The sequence below is a fragment of the Dama dama genome, chromosome 5 (genome assembly GCF_033118175.1).
Source record: "Dama dama isolate Ldn47 chromosome 5, ASM3311817v1, whole genome shotgun sequence".
Taxonomy (NCBI): Eukaryota; Metazoa; Chordata; class Mammalia; order Artiodactyla; family Cervidae; genus Dama; species Dama dama.
Window position 1 is genome coordinate 692,003 of NC_083685.1, and position 21,210 is coordinate 713,212.

At 58.8% G+C, this 21,210-nt stretch overlaps 1 protein-coding gene across 3 annotated transcripts; it reads right to left on the reverse strand.

The window, feature by feature from the left end:
• Positions 1-1,402: 1,402 nt before the first annotated feature.
• KLHL22 (kelch like family member 22) lies at positions 1,403-18,385 on the reverse strand. 3 transcript variants are annotated; one of them, XM_061141356.1, is made up of 7 exons: positions 18,288-18,385; positions 15,401-15,666; positions 10,189-10,354; positions 9,194-9,912; positions 7,332-7,524; positions 4,073-4,306; positions 1,403-2,175 (listed from the first exon to the last, which is right to left on the reverse strand). In XM_061141356.1, the coding sequence occupies exons 2-7, from the start codon at positions 15,625-15,627 to the stop codon at positions 1,810-1,812; spliced, it is 1,905 nt and encodes a 634-aa protein (XP_060997339.1). In that variant the 5' UTR covers positions 15,628-15,666; positions 18,288-18,385; the 3' UTR covers positions 1,403-1,809. The 3 variants fall into 3 exon arrangements, with proteins under 3 accessions (XP_060997339.1, XP_060997340.1, XP_060997341.1); XM_061141357.1 differs by lacking the exon at positions 18,288-18,385 and adding an exon at positions 18,051-18,102; XM_061141358.1 differs by lacking the exon at positions 18,288-18,385 and adding an exon at positions 17,173-17,302.
• Between the last annotated feature and the right edge of the window lie 2,825 nt (positions 18,386-21,210).

A 21,210-nucleotide genomic window follows, 5' to 3' on the forward strand; every position in this document is an offset into this window, starting at 1 on the left:
ATGGGGAGCTTCCCGGGCCCCACCCACACCCCCGTCGGGAGCCTGGGTACAGGCGGAGTGGGGGACTGTCCGTCTGCCTGCCCTCTGGCAGGTGAATACCAGAACAAGGGCGTGCCCATACGACTGACCAGCACATAGGCCGATGGTGGAGGCCAGGAGCCTGGGCCTGGCGGGGGCAGCTCCCGGAGGCCGACTTTGAAGGGAGAGGGTGGTATGAAGGCTCGAGTGCAGGCCAGAGAGCCTGCCAAGCTGGCAAGCGGGCTGCCTGGCCTCAGGGAGGAGGGAGCAGGCTGCTGGCCGTGGGCCAAGGCTGCGCTGGCCCGCAGCAGGGCCAGGCGGTGGCCCAGGTCGTAGGAACCCTTTTGGGGCTCATGTATACCCCGCCCCATGCCCTGGGAGCCTCACAGATCCCCCTCCATCCCCTGTGGACCAGAGGCCTCTCGCAAAGCCAGGACTTGGTGCCTGGCTGGGGAGACAGCTGCACTAGCCCGGACACTCTGGGGCGGGGCGGACGTCTCAGCCCTTCTCCTTCGTGGGAACCTCCGAGGTCTGCTGAGACTGCGACCCTGGCCTGCAGGGTGGTGGCAGAGACAGAAACGGGGTCCCCACTCCAAGCTCACAGTCCCGCACCTCACCCTTGGGAGTCGGAGGGTGCCTCTGGAGGAGTGGCTGTCCTGTCCCACGGGAAGGGACCACCAGGGTCAGCGCCCGGCTCGCTGCCTTAAGTGTTAAGCGCGTGATGTCATGTGGGGTGAGGGAGCTGGGCCCGTTTCCTCAAGGGTACCTGGGCCCTGGGACAGCAGTCACACACAGCAACTGCCTCATGCTCACACCTGTCCTTAGGGCACCCCCAAAGAAGTTCAGAGCGGCCAACTCCCTGCACCCCCCCATGCCCTCCACCCAAGGAGGGCACACCACCCCTCTGCCACCCTCCATGACAGCGCCGGCACGTGGGCCCTGGGCAAGGCACGGGGACAAAGACCCAGAGCAGTGGGGGTCTGCAGGGGTGGGTAAGAGGACCCCGGAGGAGCGGACAGTGTCCTGGCAGAGGCTGGGCAGTGCGGAAAATGGCGTTGGAACCCCCGCCTGCAGGTCCCACCCACTCAGGAGGGTCCTTGAGGCTTACCTGGAGGAAACGCAGAGGCCCCTCCGCAAGACGGGCTCAGATGCAGGAGACAGGCGCCCCCCGAGGCTCTCCCACCCTCCCTCCCCAAGTGCTGGGCTTTCCTTAGCGCCAAGACGGCCACGGGAACCTTGGTTCACAGGAGAGGTCCTCAGCGGCAGAGACGCTCCAGCCAGGATCAGCAGACAGGGACAGGTGTCCTGGTGACACCGACCAGGCAGGGGTGGGATCCACCCAGAAGCCACGCCCCCGGAGCTGAGCGCTAGAGAGCAACGCGCCTTGTGGAAGGTGCTTTATTTCATTTATCAACAACACGGGGGCGGGAAGGCCCAGCTGCAAGACCCTGTTATCACAACCAGCCTCGGGCCCCTGGCTGGCGATGGGCCCAGCCTGCACCATTCCTGCCCACGGGAGGGGGGGATGTGCCCTGGCCCCCGCAAGGGGGCCCGTCCCCAGGTCCCCTGGGAGAAGGCGCCCTCTCAGCCCAACGGGGACCAGGATGGCAGGTGGTGCACCAGTCCCTGGCCATGCCTGCCGAGGAGGGGGGCCTGGGAACCTTCAGGGGACCAAGCCCTTCCCAAAGGGTTGCTCCCACAGGTCTGCAAGCTCCCAAAACACTTGCCTACCTGCTGATGGGTGGGGTGGGGGACACCCGGGATCTCCCGCCCCCCCCCACCCCCAGGACCCTAGTCCTCGCTGGAGTTGTCGAACTCCTCCCAGTCAGACACACTCATCACCTCAGAGGCGAAGTCCGGGTCGGCCTGGCTGCGGTCAGGGGTCCCCCGGGGTGGCTCGAGCAGCAGGGACCGCGGCAGGGTGAGCACGCAGGCGGCCAGGCCCGAGATGGAGTTGTCCAGCTGCGGCCCCTCCTCCCAGCTGTCCTTCCCCGCGTCGTAGATGTGCACGTAGCCCGTGCGGCTGCCTTGGTTGTGTGAGCGGCCGCCCAGCACGTAGATCCTGCTGTCCAGCACAGCAATGCCTGGCTCCCCGTGCCCGGCCGGGAGTGGGCAGACGGAGGACCACTGCCCGGATCTGCAGCTGTAGCAGGCCACCTGCAAGTAAGGCGCGGGCTCTCAGGGAACTGGGGTACCCCCAGAGGAAGAGCTCAGACCAGCTGCCGCTCTGTGCCCCCTCCCCGGCCCCTCAGTCGGCCAGTGGCCCCAGGCCCGCAGGTGTCTCCCCTTTGGGCTGGGGGTGCTGGCTCACTCCCCTCCACCACTGAAGCTGAAACTCAAAAGCCAAGCGCACACAGCACTGGGGAAGACGCAGATAAAATGAGGAGACGGGCTTGCTGAGTCGTGATGACCATCACCATGCTCTCAGGAAGGCCCAGGCAGTCCAGTGGTGAGGACTCGCACTTTCCCTGCTAGGGCCCCAGGTTCAGTCCCTGGTCAGGAACTAAGAGCCCACAAGACACGTGGTGCAGCCAAAAAAGAGGGAAAAAAATCATCTTGTCTTCAAAGTTACCCTAAATAGTGAATGTGGGAACTGGGGGAAATGTTCAACCTACTAGTAATGCAAGAATTGCAAAACAGAACCTCAGATACAAGTCGTCAGCTGTTAACGAGCGGCCACTGGGGAAGAAAAGGCACTCGCTGAGGCTGGGGAAGCCGGGCTGGGCACCGTCTGACCAGTCAGGGCGGCGACAGGCACAACTCTGCAGAGCCACTGCTCCTCCAGCTAGGAGGAGGCCTGGCCGCCAGGGGCCCAAGCTGGCCTCTGCAGGTGGGTGAGTGCAGGAACGTGGACACGGGCTACCCTGGATCTTCAGGGGACCCCCTGATCGCACAGCCCTTGGAAGCAGCAGGGGACGTGTGAAGGCCTGAGATGGGAGGGGAGCTGCCAGCTTGGAAGAGGAAGGCCTGAGTGGCCGGCCCGGAGGCTTCCAGAAGCCAAGGAAGGCTTCAGCCCACAGCGGCGAGCAGCAGGACCTGGCCCTACTGCAGGGGCTGAGCTCTGCTGACGCCCTGGGTGACGGATGCCGACCCTCCCTGGGCTCTGCAGAAGGAACACCCCTGGACTGTCGTCAAGCGAGAGTCACAGACTGTCACCACATGCTCGTGTGGCTTTCTGTTGCCGCGTTTGTGGTGGTCTGTCCTAGCTGCAACAGGAAATGAAACGCTGGAGCCTAGTGGTTCTCAGCGCTGGAGGGTTCCACCCGGGAACATCCAGGTAGGTGGGGCTGAGGGCCAGGAAATCTGCATTCCTGGAGTTCTCTCCTGATGTGGGTGCTGCTGGCCCGGGAGCTGCAGTTAGGGGACCACGGCTCTCGCCTCAGCAGACAACCCGATACCCAAACAGCTCCACGGAGCAAACGTTGCTTCAAATATTACTTGAAACTGCCACAACCTGACCAACCGCAACATCACCAGTCTGATGGAACTCTGCACAGCTACTGGGTGGGGCTGGGTGGCCCTCAAATGAGACAACACGCCCACAGCGCCAGAAGCCAGGACAGGTGGGTGGACGCTCTCCGACCTGAAGCAGGTGGAGCCCTCACACAGGCAGGAGGGCTAACACTCAAGGCCGGGGGCCAAGTTTCAGGAATTCTTGTCCCCCTTCTCCATTTTCCCAGAGTTCTGCAATGTGGTTATACTAACTTTATAATTAAAGCTTTTAATAATAGTGAAGACAGGTGACGCTGTTTGTGATACCCTAGTGGTGGACACGCGCCATTTGTCTCAACCCGGTGTGTACCCCCAGGAGTGACCCCAGGCCAGCCGAGTTATCAGCTGTAAGGACGCCATGCTGTGGCACAGAGTGCGGGGAGGCGGTGGGCGCGGGGGCCACGGGAAACCTCGCTGCACTCTGTTCGGCTTGGCGGTGAAGCTGAAGCCGCTCTAGGAAATGCAGTCTAGCAAACGAGAAGGTGTCCCGTGTCTCCCCCGCACCCCGCCTACTGCCGTGGCCGGCTCCTCACTGACACCTGAGGGAGGCGGCCCCGCTGACCTGGTGCACGTCCCTCCGGTAGCCCGCGTCGTTGTTGCTGCCCCCGATCACGTACAGCTTGTCCAGGAGGGTGGCCATGCCATGCCAGGCCCGCCGCACCGGGCCGTCGGCCAGCGTGTGCCAGGTGTCGCTGCTCGGCTCGTAGCAGTGGGTCTCCTTCAAGTAGTCCTCCCCGCGGCGGCCGCAGGTGATGTACATCTTCCCGTCCAGCGCGGCGCCTGCGTGGGCGTACACCTGCGGCCAAGAGAAACCGGCGTGTGCGCGTGCGCCAGGAGACCAGGGGCCGCGCCGCGAGGACCCTGACTCCTCCTCCTCGCTGTCTGCCCGGATCCTCCCTGGACGCCCCGTCCAGTCCCCCACCGTCCCCACGGAAGATGATTCCAGGGCCCAGAGACGATGCTACGCTTTCCCGAGGGGAGACGCAACCCTTTTCCGCCCACCACCCCCCCCCTCCCCCCAGGCAGACATCTGCGCGGGATCCCGAAGAAACCATCACAGCCCCCTCTTTACAGAGGCCTCTGTCCCCCGGCCTCCCAACCCCCACGCCCGCCAACTCTCCAGGCCTGTTATCAGCTCCTTTTCTGCTCCAATATGATCCTGCGATTTTAAATACGGTCAATCACACTGGTTAAATTTCGAGTATGGAACCAGTCTTTGTAATCGACTCTATTTGGTCCTGAATTTCTTTTGGAGGGAGAGGAGAATTAGCTAATATTTAGTTATTAATATTCATATGTATGTATGACACGCTTGCTCTTCTTTTGGGGGGAGAGGCTGCTGTCTTGTATGGTTTTGTTATCAATTTAATAATTTCCTAAGGTGAACTGAGAATTATTCTCCCTCTTCCATTTTCTGGAAAAAAAGAATCGGTATTTTCTTAAAAGTCCGGTAAAATTCTCCAGTTAAACTATCTGGGCCTGGACGTCATTTTCTTAACAGGTACATGCAAATGATCTGCTTAGTTTTGTGGGTGTTCCAGCACTTTGAGGAACTGGTGTGTTTCACCTCCTTCTGACAGGGTTTTAGTAATGCACCCCCCCCCCCCCTCCCCTGACCGTTCTTGATACTTTAACTCAATTGTTTTTGCTTTCTTCCTCAGGCTTCCTAGAGGTTTGTCAATTTCATTGATCTTGTGAAGACCTGGTTGTTTCATTGATTTTTCTCTGCTGTTTTTCCTTCAACTTTATTGATTTCTGCTCTGGTGTTTATTCTTTTCTTCTGCTTGCTTTGGATTCACTCTGCTCTTACTTTTCTAGATTCTTGAGGGATGAGTTTAGATTACTCATTTGAGATTTTTTTTTTCCCCTAAGAATGCTTTCAGTGCTACAAATTTCCCTCTCAGCACAGCTTCAGCTGGCATGCCACAAAACTTGACACGTTGTCTTTTCATCTTCACTCGGATCAAGGTCCCTAGATCCCTTGCTGGGTTGTCATCTTATCTCAACCTTTTGGGTTTTCCGAGTTTCACACACACATCCTGAGTTCCAGGTAGCACTGAGCAGGAGGAAGTGGGAAGGACCCTGAGACAGGTGGCAGTGTGGGCCCGCCCTGCCACGGGCCCTGCAGAAATCCTGAAGGCCCCTCTAGGGGCTGTACGCCCATGTCTGCAGACCCACAGGGCCCCTGGCCTAGCACTGCCCCCGAGCTGATCAGAGCTACCCCCGGCCCGCACGGCCCTGCACTCACACGTCTCCATCTCCTGTCTGGCCTCCCAAAGCCTGGCTGCCAACCGGCTGTGCCGGGCGGCTCAGGTCTGTCATGTCCCCGCCCACCCACGCCTGAACCACCCACGGGCCGGGCCCACTCCCTCAACCCCAGTCTCCACGCGCACTCCTCTTGCTTCGCCTCCTCCTCCCAGCCTGGAAGCTTCTTTCTGCTTCTCCCAACGGCTGCCATCTTTCCTGGACGTGGTCTCACTGACACCTCCCCACGCCCACAAACAGTCCAGCGAGGCCGGCCCGGGAGCCCCTCCTCGAGCACCGCCGGGCTCGGCCCCGAGCCCCCTTCCGGATCTGTGCAGTGACCGAGAGCGCCCTCTCAGTCACTGCCACGACTGGACCCCCAGGGCTTGGTACCCAGAAGGTGCTCAATCAAGGGCTGCTGAACAGACCGACCAAAGTGAGGAGCCAGGCTGCCGGGCAGAAGCGCCGGCTGAAGGCCGAGGCTGCCCCTCCGTGGCCAGGCTGAGAAGCGCAGCCTCCGGTCCAGACAAAGCCCCTGGAGCCCCTCCCCCCTCCCCTCCGTCCGCCCGCCCGCGCTCTCGAGGACCGGTGTCTCCCCAGCACAATATGCCTCCTCCCGAACGAGCAGGGAATGCTCTCCAGAAGGGCTTCCTCTCAAAAGTGGCCGGGGGGGGGGGGGGGGGGCGCCGGCTTCCCTGGCCTGGGAGGGGCCCTGGTGGGAAGTCCTGGCCTTCCGTGGGGCCACACAGGCTGTGGAGAGGACCTGGGGGCTGGGGGAGGGGGAGGGGTAAAGGTTGGGGGGAGGAGAGGGGAAGGACAGGGTCAGGGAGGGGAGAGAAGGGGAAGCGAGGGGAGGGGAGCGGGAAGGGTCAGGGAGGCAGAGTGCCCATCTAGCCAAGGCCTCCGACGGGACACAGTCATCCTTCCTCTGCTCTGCACAGTGCCCAGAGGTGCTCACAGATGCTGTGACCCGGAGTGCAGCACAGACCAGCAAGGGCCCCTCTTGCCCTGAGGTCTTGTGTCTGGATTGGGGGCCAGAGTCTCAGGACCCCCAAGTCCATAAGCTCAGAGAGCCACCCCCTTAAAGCACCTCTGCAAGATGAACAGGTTAACATCCTCAAGCTGGAACAAAACAAGGTACTGTGCAGGACACACGATTTACAGAAACACAAACAGGAAAAACAGCACTTCTGAAATGTTTCTGGCTTTGTGAAGGGCCTGCCCTCTCCGGGTCTGAGGCTGTGGAGTCCTGCCTCTCCCGTCCCTCCCCGTGCCCCTCTGGACATGGCCCGGGTCACCTCAGCGGAGCCAAGGGACAGGCAAGGGGGGAAGGCTTCCATCCACCCTGTACTGCAGGGTTACAGCAGCTGCCGGGGGCCAAGGTGAAGAGGCCCAGAAGGGGCTGGAACTCGGGAAAGGGTCTCTGCCGACGCGCTGGCTCAGCCTCAGGGGGCCCCCACCCAAACTCAGGGCACAGCTCGTGGAGGCAACAGGGCTCTGGTCCTGGTCCTGGGTCCCTGGCCCGGCCTCCGCTTCCTCTGTGAACCTGGGAGGGGTTCCTCTGGGGGCTTCCTTACCTCCCTCTTGAGCGGGGCCACGTAAGCCCAGGAGTTGGTGGCAGGGTCGTAGCGCTCCACGGCAGTCAGATCGTTGTGGTAGTCGCGGCCCGCCACCGCGTAGATGTAGCCGCCCACGACGCACACGCACAGGTCTGCGTGTTCCTGCTGCAGCGGCTGGATCTGGAACCAGCGGTTGTGCCTCGGGTCGTACCTCGTGGGACAGGAGACAGCGTGTTAGCAGGCCACCACCACCACCCCCCCCCCCAGCACGCCCCCACAGCCTGGAGGGCGGGGCCAGGAGCCTCCTGGTGGGAGGAGGCACCAGGCCCTCCAGGTGTGACTCCCGGCGGCTTCCAGAACCTCGGCTGTCCACCCCAAGCCGCCCGAAGGCTCCGACAGCACCTCCATCTCACCGTCTCACTCCAAGGTCCCCGCGGCTCTCTGCTCACTCAGGGAGGCCCCCAATTATGGTCTCTCGACTGGACACCTGGGCACAACGGCCTCCAGGCCTCCAGTTAGACACCCCTTTTTTAGTCTTTGCTCCAGACACAAGTGAAATGCACTCGGCAGCCGCTTCTTATAGCCGCGGCTCCTCCCTGCCAGCCAGGCAGACCATATAGAGCCAGGTGTGAGAGAATCTGGGCGTCAGCTTTGTTCGCTCGGCTCCGCTCCTGATGGGATGATGCTGCCTGCCGAGGGAAGCTACCACGAGGGACCCCAGGGTCGACACGTGTGACGAGGCCCTCAAAGCACTGGGGCCCACCTCTGTGCTCCTGCGCCCCAGGGCACCTGGCTCGGCGCAGATCACGCTTGGTCCGCTCAGAAAAGATGAGGCCGAGTGAGGCTGTCAGTGGTGGAGCCAGTCACTCACTGATGGACATCACGGCCCTTGGTGCTGGCACCCAGGGCCCCCTTCCACTGCAAGTCAGGAGACAGGCCAAAGGGAGCCGAGCAGCTGGTCAGTCTGTTCCCGGGAGGAGGGCGGGGCCGGGGAGGAGGAGGGCGGGGTTACAGGGAGGGGCGGGGCCTGGAGGAGGAGGGCGGGGCCGCGGAGGGCCCCTGGTGGCTGCCATGGGGAGCTGGCTCTGCCAGGTGGAGGCCCAGCCGGGACGGGTGGCCAGGGGCGAGGGCATGAAGGCATGGTTTCCTCCCTTTTGAACTGAGCACCCACTTCCCATCTGACCACAAAGCATGCCATGCTCTGGGTCTCCCCCCGTGTCAGGTCCGTCCTTGGGGTGTGGCCGGCCAGACCCGCCCCTGAGCAAGGTCGGCACCAGCTCACAGCTGCGCGAGGCAGCCTGCAACCTGCGTCTGCCGTGCCGACTGTCTGCTCGTGGAGGCGGAAGCTTCCCAGAGGCCCCAGATGTGGAAACCAGCCTGGAAGCCTCCAGGAGCGGAGGCCAGGGGGCCTGCCCCACTTCCCCTGATCTGGCCCAAAGGAACAGGCCCGGAAGATTGCAGCCTCACAGGCAGAAAGCATGGCCTGCTCCAGGACCTCAAACCAGGCACATGGCTGACAGCCGAGCTGGGGGTGCAGGGATTTGGCCCGAGGTGCGGCGGGGCCTGTAGGCCTGCCCTACCCCCGGGCTGAGGACTGTGTGCTGGGGGAGCAGGGTGACAGGCAGCCACCTTCCAAGGAGGTTGTGCTGCTAGGAGAGCGGAGCTAAGTGCATAGGAGAGGGAAGCTGGGCCAGGCTGCAAGGGCAGAGGGTGCCAGGGTGGCCGTGCTCCCAGGTCCGGAACCCCCTTCCTGCCACGGCGCTCCCTGCAGCCCTGTGCCTGCCAGATGGCGGGGGTGCCTCAGGGGGCGTGGGTTTCCCGGGAGAGGAGACAGGAGTGGGAGACGCCCACACCGCGGGCAGCCCCACCCGGGGCCCTACCTCCAGCAGCGGGACTCGGCACGGAAGCCCTGCACGTTGTTGTCCCCTCCAATCAGGTACACGAAGTTGTTGAGCACCGCGATGCCCTGGTTGGACATGCGGGGCGCCAGGGACGCGGTGAAGTGCTTCCACTCCCCCAGCAGCGGGTTCAGGTACTTGGCCTGGTCGCTGAGGACGGTGGACGGCGTGGAATGGATGCCCCCGAAGCCCACGACGCACTGGAAGTCCGAGCGCAGCTCGGTCTGTGGGCCCTGCAGGCTGGGCTGCAGGCTCTCATTCCGGTGGTACATGAGGGCTTCGGCCACGGTGTCCCTCAGCGGGCTGGGCTCCAGCTTGTCGTGAAGCTGCTGCAGGACCTCGGCCTCCATGAGGGGGAAGCGCACGGTCTCCAGGAGCTTGGGCGGCTCGTGCAGCGGGAGCCGGTTGGCCTGCACCTGCTCCGGCGGGTAGTGGTAGAGCAAGGCGCCCTCGTACACCTCCGTCTCGCAGGATACCTCCAGGCGGTTGCTGCTCAGAAGGGCGTAGACCTTCTCCAGGGGCAGCTGGCGGTACTTGTCAGTCCGTGAGAAGGCCACGAAGTTCTTGAGGATGTAGGCGTCCAGCTGCTCAGTCAGGCGGCTCAGATCGAAGAGCTCGGCCAGCCGGTAGACATCAAGGATGTTGTCCTCGTCCACCCAGGGCGTGAGGAAGTCACAGCAGAAGTGGATGATCTCTGGGATCTGTGGACAGAGCAGGCCGTCAAGCCCAGGCCAGGTGTCCGGGCCTGGGACCCCATCCCTGGGGCACCTCGGAGGGCCAGCACATGGGGGACAAGCCACTGACAGTCACTGGCGACACCAACAAACGGGACCCGGCAGGCCGCGCACTTGGCAGCGTCACACCCAGTAAGACTCGCTTTAGAATCAACGTTGCAGAGAAGCCTAGCGCGTTACACCTAAGACAGAGCCGGGCGGCGGGGAAAGGGAGGGCTCCCTCCTCTTAGGTCGGAGCCTCACCTGAAGCTGGCAGGCGGCGACCAGTGTCTCCTGGACGTTGCTCAGGCTGAGCTCCAGCTCAGAGGTGTAGATGAAGTGCAGGATCTGGCACATGGCATTGTAGGACACGCCATGGATCAGGACCTCCTCCTGCTCCATCTCCTTCAGCCCCCCAGCGAACATGCCCCTGCGCAGGGAAGACAGGGCACAGCTGGTGACGCCCACAAGGCTGCCGGAGGGGGCCGAGGCTGGCTCGTACCCCGAGCCATCCCACAGAGGCGCCCACAGCTCCTGACCAAGCTTGGGACCGTTCTGGAAACCTCCATCTCACATGCCCCAGGAACCGCACGTGTCCCCGGGGGCACTGGTCCAGCGGGCTTTCTGCTGCGTCTGCCCGTGTGATTCCTGGGGCTCAGCGGGAGAGGACAAACATGAAACAACGGTAAACGTCCTCTGCTCGGCATCCCTGCCCCTGCAGCTACTCAACACCAGGAACCGGTCACGAGGCCGACTCCACAGTGAAGCGAAGCGGCAAAACCCCCGGAGCACGGAGCTAAAGCCGGAGGACAGACAGAAGACAGGGCACTGCTGGGGGTGAAATCGCGGTCGGGGACTGAAACGGGGCGTCTGATGGAGGAGCGGCCAGCCCGAGGGGCACGGGGGGACGGCAGGTGGAGAGGGGCCCCTCCCTGAGGAGGCCGTGGAGGCGGCGGGTGCCCAGGCCCAGGATGAACTTGCAGGCCGGCCACCGGCGGGGAGGGAGTCTGGGCCACGTGCTGCGAGGCAGGGTCAGGTATGGTGGGACACCAGGCAAAGGAGGTGCCATCAGAGAACTGATCCCAGGTCTGACCAAGGACTTCCGACTCCAGGCCCCGTGGGGCAGGGTGGAGAGGCTGGAGCGGGGACAGGAGGCCCCGGCAGGCCTGGGGATCTGGCGGAGAGACCACCCTGGGGCTGAGCGAGGGGAGCCAGGACCCAGGGCTGAGATGGGTCAGCGGGAGCCCGCCTTGGCCCCTACAGAGCAGGCACCTCTCAACGTCCCAGCAGCGGGGTCAGTCAGGGGCTGGAGAGAGGAGGCAGCGGCCAGGGAAGCCTTGTGGCTGAAACAGGACAGCAGCACGCTGACAGAGTGGTCGTGTTCCATTTCGACACACGCACGCACACTCACAAAACTGAGAAGGTATGAAATGGTCAAAGGCTCCGTCCGCCCTCGGCTCCGGCCCCCAGCCGCTCTCCCAGGGTGGCACCATCCCCAGGCAGGGCCCACGCCTCGACCCGCACCCAGCTTCACCTTCACAGGGCACCTTGGAAATGGCCTGTATCATCAGTACCCACAGGGCTGCCCCCAGGCAAAGGTCACAATGGACGTAACCACGCGCACCGCAGTCCCCCTGGGTTCCTTCTCATCTCCCGTCATTTCACCCTATGGATGGCTCTGCCCCAGGAGCTGGTGGGAATGCCACGATCAATTCCAGGAGAGCCACTGCTGGGTCAAAGGGTTCCACACCCTGGCGCCTGGACGCCTCTGCCACAGCCTGTCACGAAGCTCCACCCGGGGGGCGGGGGGCCTGCCCCGGACACCCCTAGAAGCAAAGGGAGAGGACGCTGGCTCCAGCCACCAGGGGGCAAGGAAGAAATGTGGCAGTGGACCGTAGGACAGAGGCTTGGGTCGTGGGTTTAGCAGCTGTTTTCACTTTCTCTTCCAAAGGGTGCAGGTGCTTTGCCACTTCCTTTTAGACTCTTGTCTCATCAACTTAAAGAAGCTGGAAGCTCTGTGCATCGCTGGTGGGAATGTAAATTAGTGCAGCTGCTGTGGAAGACAGTTTGGGGGTTCCTCAAGACATGACAAACAGAATTACAGAATGTTCCAGCAATTCCGCGTCTGAGCACACACTCCATGGAACTGACAGCAGGGCGTCCAAGAGGCACCTGCGCCCCATGCTTACAGCAACTTTCCTCACAAGAGCCGAGATGGGGACAGCCAGCGTCCACCGCGATGCAGCAAACGGGAGAACGTCACTCAGCCTTGAAAAGGAAGGAGGGCCTGACATCCGCTACAGCCTGGATGAGCCTTGAGGACACGATGTTCGGCCAAGAAGCCAGTCCTCAAAGGGCAAATATTGCCTGACTCCATTCATGTGAGGTCCCGAGAGCAGTCATGGACTCAGAAGCACAAGGTGGCTGCCCGGGCTGGGAGGAGGGGCCATGGGAAGTGGCTCACGGGTACAGGGTGAGTGTTACAACGAGAAACAGTTTCGGGGACTGAGCCACAAAGTGGATGTAATTAACGCTACTGAGCTGCACACTGAGAACGGTTACAGTGGTCAACCTTATAGGTTCTTTAGAAATCACAATTAAAAAAAGAGAGAGGTGTTCACCAAGTGTCCAGCAGGTGGGGAATGACCAAGTGGAGGGCACAGACAGCACGCTTGAGAGCCCCATGGGTGTCAGGGAGATCCAACCAGTCCACCCTAAAGGAGATCAGTCCTGAATGTTCACTGGAAGGACTGATGCTGAAGCTCCAATACTTTGGCTACCTGACGTGAAGAAGTGACTCATTGGAAAAGACCCTGATGCTGGGAAAGATTGAAGGTGGGAGGAGAAGGGGGAGACAGTGAAGATTGGTTGGATGGCATCACTGACTCAATGGACATGAGTTTCAGCAAGCTCTGGGAGTTGCTGACGGACAGGGAGGCCTGGCATGCTGCAGTCCATGGGGTCAAGAACAGTCGGGACACGACTGAGCGACTGAACAAAAATGACAACGGGCAGCCCGGACCACAAAGAGAACACAGGCCACGCCCACCACTGGGAGGTCACAACCAGACAGCTCCAGGCGCCACTGGCTGCCTCGGCCCTGAGCAGGCGGGCACATCTCCTGTCGCAGCTCCTTCCAGCCCCGATACCTCCTCCACACCCTTGAGACCAGGTGTGTCTCAGAATCCAGAACGTTTCAGCCGGAGAAAACACCTATCTGCCACATGTATGATGTCACGACCCTCCATGGGGTTCTAAAATCAACACCTCGAATCCAAACACCTCAGTATTTCCCAACCAAAAGTATGATAAAAATAAAGAAGTCTCATCTCAGTTCAGGACAGGTTGCATGGTTTAATGAATTTGTGCCAAACTTTAGATTTAAAAAAACAACAAACTGGTAACACAGAAGAATCCAACTCTCCCCTTCCCCTCAGAGATCAGCTCTCTAGACAGACTAGACAGCTCTCCACCAACAAAACAGCTCTGGGGGACCTCCAGAGGGCAGGGGCAAAGTTTAGCAACATGCTGGAACCCAACAAAGCAAAACAGAGCAGCTCCAAGTATCAGAGGTTTGGGGTTGAGAAGTATGAAACGGGCTTTGCAAGAGACACCCTGTGTAGGGTGAAGACCGTGTGAGCGCGGCGGGAGGGCAGGGGTACAGCTGTGCTCGCCGTTTTCCTATTTGGACAGAGGCAGGCATGGGCACTAGACACAACTATGCGCCCCTCACCACCTGTCTGGAGATGACCACACGCCGGCTCACCTCAGGCTGGTAAGCAGCTCGCATCAGAAGAGACGTTCGCTAACTGGGAACCAGCTGTCCTTCTGTGATCAAGGCCCAGGGACGGGGGTCTGTTGCCCCATGAGCCCTGGTCTCACGGAGGGTTTCACCCTCTGATTCAGAAAGAACTCAGCTTCCCCCGTGTTGGCTGACGCCACAGAGCAGAACCAGGGAGGCTATGAGCCCCAGCTGCGCAATGTCGCCGAGAGCCTGGCAGACACCCCACAGGACGTCCCCTTCGGGGCCCAGTTATGGGCCCACAGCCTCCAAAGGCCTTCCCTTCACCCTTGCTCACGTCAGAGACCTTCCCCAGTCTCACTGCGTCATTTCAACCTGAGTCAATAAGCGAAATGAATAATAAAGAAAAAAACCCGCTGAAGCTTGGGAATTATCATTTCACATGTGTTTATCAGAGATAAGTCTGGGTTCTCCCTGGTCCCAGGGGGAGAAGGTGTCAGCCTGCACAGTGACCAGGCCGGAGAAGAGAACACCTCCCAGGAGAAGCCCACCCAGGGACGGCTGCCCAAGGGCTGAGAACGGCTCCTGTAGGATGTGGGAGACACAGGAGGCCTCCCGCAGGCAGGAGCGGCAGTGCCCACCACCGTCCTGCAGAAGAGGGCCGTGACTGGGACGGACGGCCAACGTGGGGAGAGGAGCTCCATGTGGAGGGCGTTCGAGGGTACGCTCAGCAGGCCCTGAGCCGGGGGGACCCCAGTGCCAGACCTTCTGGGCTCCGAGGCCTCCCCGAGGGGGCTCCTGGCAACCCTGCCCCGCCTGCTGCCCGGGGTCGCAGAGCTTGTGAAGAGTGGACGCCGATGAACTGAGGGGACACTGCTGTCCCTGGACACGCCTGCCCCAAGGTGCCAGTCACCACTGGGTCGCCCTCTCCATAACCTCCTTCCGGAGAACAGGTAGCGCTTAAACCATGAAGAAACATCTTGCTCATTAGCTCCTAGAATCAAAAGATGAGAACTACAGCCGAGCCCTGAAGAGAAAAGGACCCAACGGAACGGAGCCAGAGCAAAGGGTCTCAGGCCTGGAGCCCTGCTCACCGCCGCGGCAGGGGGGCTGCCCCTCGACCGGGTCAAGTCAGGGTGGTGGCACCTGCTCTGCCCAACGTGCCGAGTGCTGGGCAAGCCTCACGTGGGAGACTGAGAAACTCGGGGGTCACAGCACCCACAGGGGGGTCGGGGGCTGAGGCCCGTAAGATGAGCAGGCACGGGCGGGGGGTGGCGGGCCCAAGCGTGCGAACACAACTGTGTGAACGACGTGTGTGCGGCGTTGACTGCCCGCCTCGGTCCCCACGGAAGTCTCCAGAGGAGCCGGGGCCCAAGCGGGCTTCCTAATGGTATTACAAGAACATTGCCTGGGGCTGAGACGAAGGCATAAAGCCTCGTAAGGTCTTGAGGAAAGGTGGTGGTTACAAAGGCAGTGAGAGCAAATGTTGCCCCGTGGGAACAACGGGTGTCCAGCTCTTTGTAATACTCTTCTTCTCAACGTTTTCATGGGTCTGAAAGTTGTTTGAAAATGAAATGATGGGAAGCCAGAGTAAAGTACGAAGAAAATCTGTACCATACCGAGATACTGTAACTTACTGCTGGAAAATTCATTCTGGAAAATACAGTATCGTAAGCAAAGCCAAGGATACCACCTTTAAAACAAAACAAGAACAGAGAATGCGCGCCTACTGACCGGAAGTAGTCGCAGGAAGCAGCCAGCAGGATGCGGTGGGCCTCGAGCTGCTTCCCCTCCACCACCAAGACCACATCGAAGAGGATGCCGCTGTCCCGCAGGGCCAGCAGCCCCCGAAGCAGCGCCTGGGAGTGCTGGGCGCTTCGGTAGGTGTTGCTGACGCAGTGCGGGTGGGAGGGCTGTGTGGGCAACTTGCAGAGCTGGGCGAACTCCTGCTCCTCCGCCATCCTGACCACTGCTCCTGACCTCAGCTCCGCGGCTGTCAGCTGGCAAGACACAGGGGCGAGCGGTGAGCCCAGGGGGCCGAGCAGGGCTGGGTGCTGTGCTCTGGGGCCTACCTCACGCTCACCCAGGCTCTCCCCAGAGTTTCAACCCTCTAGTCCCCTCTTCCCTCCCACCAGGGTCCAGACTTGGGGCCTCCTTCCTCCCAACCTGTATTCCTTCACAACTAAGACCCTCCTTCCCATTTCATCTCCTTTAGTGTCGCTGTGAGACAGAAGGTTCTAGAGATGGACTGACCCATGGGAACCCAGCCTCTCGGTGGACCCCCTGTGTGGTGAACCTCAGCGTGAGGCCCCTCAGCCAAGGAAAGGGGACTAAGGACACCCAGCCCCTCAGGCATTCTAAACTCCCTAGGGGACAAACACAAGGACCGGCGCAGACCAGTTCTCAAGGGCCTGTCCTCTCTCCTATTGCGAAAGAACACCGGGTTCCCCAACACAAGAATGCAGGCAAAAGAAAAAATACAAAAAAGACAAACACCAGGAGCCTCCCAGGAAATCCCATGATGAGAACTCCATGCTTCCACTGCAAGGAGGGTGGGAGAGACCCCTGGTTGGGAAACTAAGATCCTGCATGCTGAGTCAACCAAAAGTGACTAGGGACAGCTTGCTGCTCCGCTCAAGGGGCAGCGAGTCCGTCCTGCACCGAGATGTGGGGTCGAGTTGTGTACCCTCCAGGCCACAGGACCGCCAGCCAGCGGGCCACGTGCCACAGGCCATGAACATCTGCATTCCCCACCTCACGCTCCTCCACGATCCCCTCCCCTAATGCGCTGCTTCTTCAACCCCCCTACCGGACCTTTGAAAGAATAAATGAGAGCACGATTCTACTATAAACAAAAAGGTATATGATGAAACTTAAATTTCCTTCCCACTTACGTTACCAACCAGATGACTCTCAGAGGAAAGTATTCTACTTCCCCCTCACCCTTCCAAGCAGCATCGATGCATTTGCAGGCAAAAATGTAAAACTAAATTCCCCCCCTTTTAGTAGATATTACACCTTAACCTCTTATCCCTCCCATAGTCCATTATATGGGTAATCCTATTTTATTTAACCAATCCTTTCTAGAAAGATGTTTGGGTTTCCTCCAATTGTTTGCTGTTGCTAACAGTTTTGCACTAAAAATCAGAGATTTGCAGTGTATGTGGCAGCTAAATGAGGAACATTTACTGGATACAGAGCTGCTGGGTTATCTTAATTTGACTGTGTAGTGGACCTTTCAATAGATACTGCCTAATTGCCTTCCACAGAGGGTGTACCTATTTATTCTCCCACCAGCAAAGTGAGAGAATCAGAGTCCAACCAGTGTGTACGACACCAATAGCATTTCTTTCTAATCTTTGCTGACTTAATACATGAAAAAAACAGCATTTCACAGTGTAACTTTGTTTTGGTAACTGACGAAATTTCAAAAAATAAGAAAGGAATGCTGCACACCCTTCAGGACTGCCTTCCCAAGCCTGTTTTTCTGAAATAAAGTTTTTTACCTTGGGAGCTCACTTTCTGGCAGCTTCAGGAAACCCTTCCTTAGATTCAGTGTACCCTCAACCCATAACGATCCCAGTCATCACAAGCAAGGCCCCGTGTGCACTGTTGTTCGGTTCAGAGCTATTGAGGCAGGAGGAAGGCGGCTTCACGCCCCAAGCAGGTACAAGCTGAAGGACGCTAACATGCATTTCCATAAACTCATGGATGACAGGGTCGGAACATCTCTGAAGAAATGTCCGACGACACCCTTTACTGAGGAGGCGCCCCAGTCCTCTGCAGGGCCCCAGTGAGCGTCTGAACGAGGCAAGGTCTGCAACAAAGGGGAAAGGGGTCCCAGTCCCCGGGGGGGGGGGGGGGGGCGCGGACGGGTGAAGCGCTCTGGGGCGTCGCGGCCGCGGGGCAGGGAGACGCCCGGGAAGAAGGCGCTGGGCCCGCGGCGGGCAGAGGCGGCCGGCCCTCCGGGCCGAGGCGTCGCGCTGACAGCATGGCCTCCAGGGCCGTCCGGGTCCGTCCGCGCTGCGCGTGCGGGCTGGGGTCCAAGGTCGCGTCGGGGGGGACGGCGTCCGACCGGCCGCCTGTTGCAGGCCGTCAGCGCAGCGCTAGGCGGCGGTCCCGAAAGACGCGCGGGGGGCGACAGGCCCGCCCGGGGTCAGCTCGTCGGCGCCCCCGGGGCCCGCCGTGCCCGGGGGGTCCCGCCCGCCGCCCCCGCCACGTCAGGCCGCGGCTCGCCTCAGGCCGCCGCCCCCACTCCGCCTCAGTCTGCTCCGGGCCGGCTCCCCCGCCTGCCCGCGACAGCTCCCGCGCGTCAGCTCCGGGCCCGGGGTCCGAACCCGGCCCCGCGCACCGAAACGCCCGCCGGCCCGCGACCGTCGCTCACCTGGCGCCGCCGCAAGCTGAGGCCGCACTCGCGGGGGCGGGGCGGGACGCGTGGGGCGGGGCCTCGGGGCATCACGTGGGCACGCCGCGCCGGCGCCGTGAGGACGCGGGGCGGGAGGCGGGGGGCGGGGGCGGGGCCGGGGCTGACGAGGGGCGGGGCCACAGGCGCGTCTTGGGGCCCGGACGGAGGCGGAGGTCCCGTGGGGGCCGAGTCTCCGCGCGGTTCTCGGTTCCCTACCTCGTCGCCCGGCGCGGCAGACCCAGCAAAGAATGAGAACGTGAAGGAATGCGTTCTGGCAAGGGGTGGCGCCCTGTAAATCCGTTTCCTGCTTCCTCCCTTCTGTCCCGCCCTCGCGGTCCCCTGAGTCGCCCGCCGCCTGCTGGATGCTGGCGGGGACATAATTACTGCCAGTGTGAACAGGTGTTTTCCTGTTTACCGGGAGTCTAGAGTCAATCTAGGAAGTCAAGAAATACCTGGCGTAACAGGCAAATTTGGCCTTGGAGTACAGAATGAAGCAGGGCAAAGGCTAGTACATTTTTGCCAAAAGAACGCCCTGGTCATAGCAAACACCCTCTTCCAACAACACAAGAGAAGACTCTACACATGGACATCACCAGATGGTCAACAGCGAAATCAGATTGATTATATTCTTTGCAGCCAAAGATGGAGAAGCTCTATACAGTCAGCAAAAACAAGACCGGGAGCCGACTGTGGCCCAGAACATGAACTCCTTATTGACAAATTCAGACTGAAATTGAAGAAAGTAGGGAAACCATTAGATCATTCAGGTATGACCTAAATCAAATCCCTTATGATTATACAGTGGAAGTTAGAAATAGATTCAAGGGAATAGATCTGACAGACAGAGTGCCTGAAAAACTATGGCTAGAGGTTCATGATATTGTACAGGAGGCAGGGATCAAGACCATACCCAAGAAAAAGAAATGCAAAAAGGCAAAATGGTTGTCTGAAGAGGCCTTACAAATAGCTATGAAAAGAAGAGAAGTGAAAAGCAAAGGAGAAAAGAAAATACATACCCATTTGAATGCAGAGTTTCAAAGACTAGCAGGGAGAGATAAGAAAGCCTTTCTCAGTGATCAATGCAAAGAAATAGAGGAAAGCAATAGAATGGGAAAGACTAGAGAGCTCTTCAAGAAAATTAGAGATAGCAAGGGAACATTTCATGCAAAGGTGGGCTCAATAAAGGACAGAAATGGTGTGGACCTAACAGAAGCAGAAGATATTAAGAAGAGTAATACACAGGCAAGAATACACAGAAAAACTATACAAAAAAGATCTTCATGACCCAGATAATCACGATAGTGTGATCATTCACTTAGAGCCAGACATCCTGGAATTCGAAGTCAAGTGGGCCTTAGGAAGCATCATTACGAATAAAGCTAGTGGAGGTGATGGAATTCCAACTGAACTATTTCAAATCCTAAAAGATGATGCTGCGAAAGTGCTGCACTCAATATGTCAGCAAATTGGGAAAACTCAGCAGTGGCCACAGGACTGGAAAAGGTCAGTTTTCATTCCAATCCCAAAGGAAGGCAATGCCAAAGAATGCTCAAACTACCGCACAATTACACTCATCTCACACACTAGCAAATTAATGCTCAAAATTCTTCAAGTCACACTTCAATAGTACATGAACCGTGAACTTCCAGATGGTCAAGCTAGATTTAGAGAAGGCAGAGAAACCAGAGATCAAATTGCCAACATCCATTGGATCATCAAAAAAGCAAGAGAGTTCTGGAAAAACATCTGCTTTATTGACTATGCCAAAGCCTTTAACTGTGTGGATCACAACAAACTGTGGAAAATTCTTAAAGAGATGGGAATATAAGACTAAGTGACCTGCCTCTTGAGAAATCTGTATGCAGGTCAAGAAGCAACAGTTAGAACTGGACACGGAACAACAGACTGGTTCCAAATCAGGAAAAGAGTACGTCAAGGCTATATATTGTCACCCTGCTTATTTAACTTATATGCAGAATACATCATGAGAAACTCTGGGCTGGATGAAGCACAAGCTGGAATCAAGATTGCCGGGAGAAATACCAATAACCTCAGAAATGCAGATGACACCACTTTTATGGCAGAAAGTGAAGAGGGCCTTAAGAACCTCTTGATGAAAATGAAAGAGGAGAGTGAAAAAGTTGGCTTAAAGCTCAACGTTCAGAAAACGAATCTGGTCCCATCACTTCATGGCAAATAGATAGGGAAACAGTGGAAACAGTGGCTGACTTTATTTTCAGTTCAGTTCAGTTGCTCAGTCATGTCCGACTCTTTGCGACCCCATGAACCTCAGCACTTCAGGCCTCCTTGTCCATCACCAACTCCTGGAGTCCACCCAAACCCATGGGACCTCTAAAATCACTGTAGATGGTGACTGCAGCCATAAAATTGAAAGATGCTTGCTCCTTGTAAAAAACTTATGACCAACCTAGACAGCATATTAAAAAGCAGAGACGTTACTTTGCCAACAAAGTTCCGTCTAGTCAAAGCTATGGTTTTTCCAGTGGTCATGTATGAATGTGAGAGTTGGACTATAAAGAAAGCTGATGGCCAAAGAATTGATGCTTTTGAACTGTGGTGTTGGAGAAGACTCTTGAGAGTCCCTTGGACTGCAAGGAGATCAAACCAGTCAACCCTAAAGGAAATCAGTCCTGAATATTCATTGGAAGGACTGATGCTGAAGCTGAAGTTCCAATACTTTGGTCACTTGATGCAAAGAAGTGACTCACTGGAAAAGACCCTGATGCTGGGAAAGATTGAAGGTGGGAAGAGGAGGGGGATGACAGAGGATGAGATGGTTGGATGGCATCACCGACTCAATGGACATGAATTTGAGCAAGCTCTGGGATTTGGTGATGGACAGGGAGGCCCAGCATCCTGCAGTCCATGAGGTTGCAGAGAGTTGGACACGACTGAGCGACTGAAGTGAACTGAGACTAAATCTACCTACCAGCCTGCGGCCAGGTCCGCGCACTCCAACCAGAGGCTCCTGTGTTCATTTTTCTCTGCCGCATCCACAGAGGACTCCATCCTGCGAGGCTCAAGTGCGAAGACGGTGTCTGGAGGATGGAGAGTGTGAGGGGAGGACGTAGCTGGGGATTGCTCAAGGTTGATAAGATCAGAGGAGGGGGGCAACCAT

Bases quoted from the DNA above. Each gene is read 5' to 3' on its own strand.
- KLHL22 (XM_061141356.1), bottom strand. From the start codon at position 15,627: ATGGCGGAGGAGCAGGAGTTCGCCCAGCTCTGCAAGTTGCCCACACAG. The intron at 10,355-15,400 runs GTCAGTAGGCGC...TTCCCTGCGCAG, and splicing joins GCTTCCTGCGACTACTTCCG to GGGCATGTTCGCTGGGGGGC. The intron at 9,913-10,188 runs GTGAGGCTCCGA...CTCTGTCCACAG, and splicing joins TCGCCGCCTGCCAGCTTCAG to ATCCCAGAGATCATCCACTT.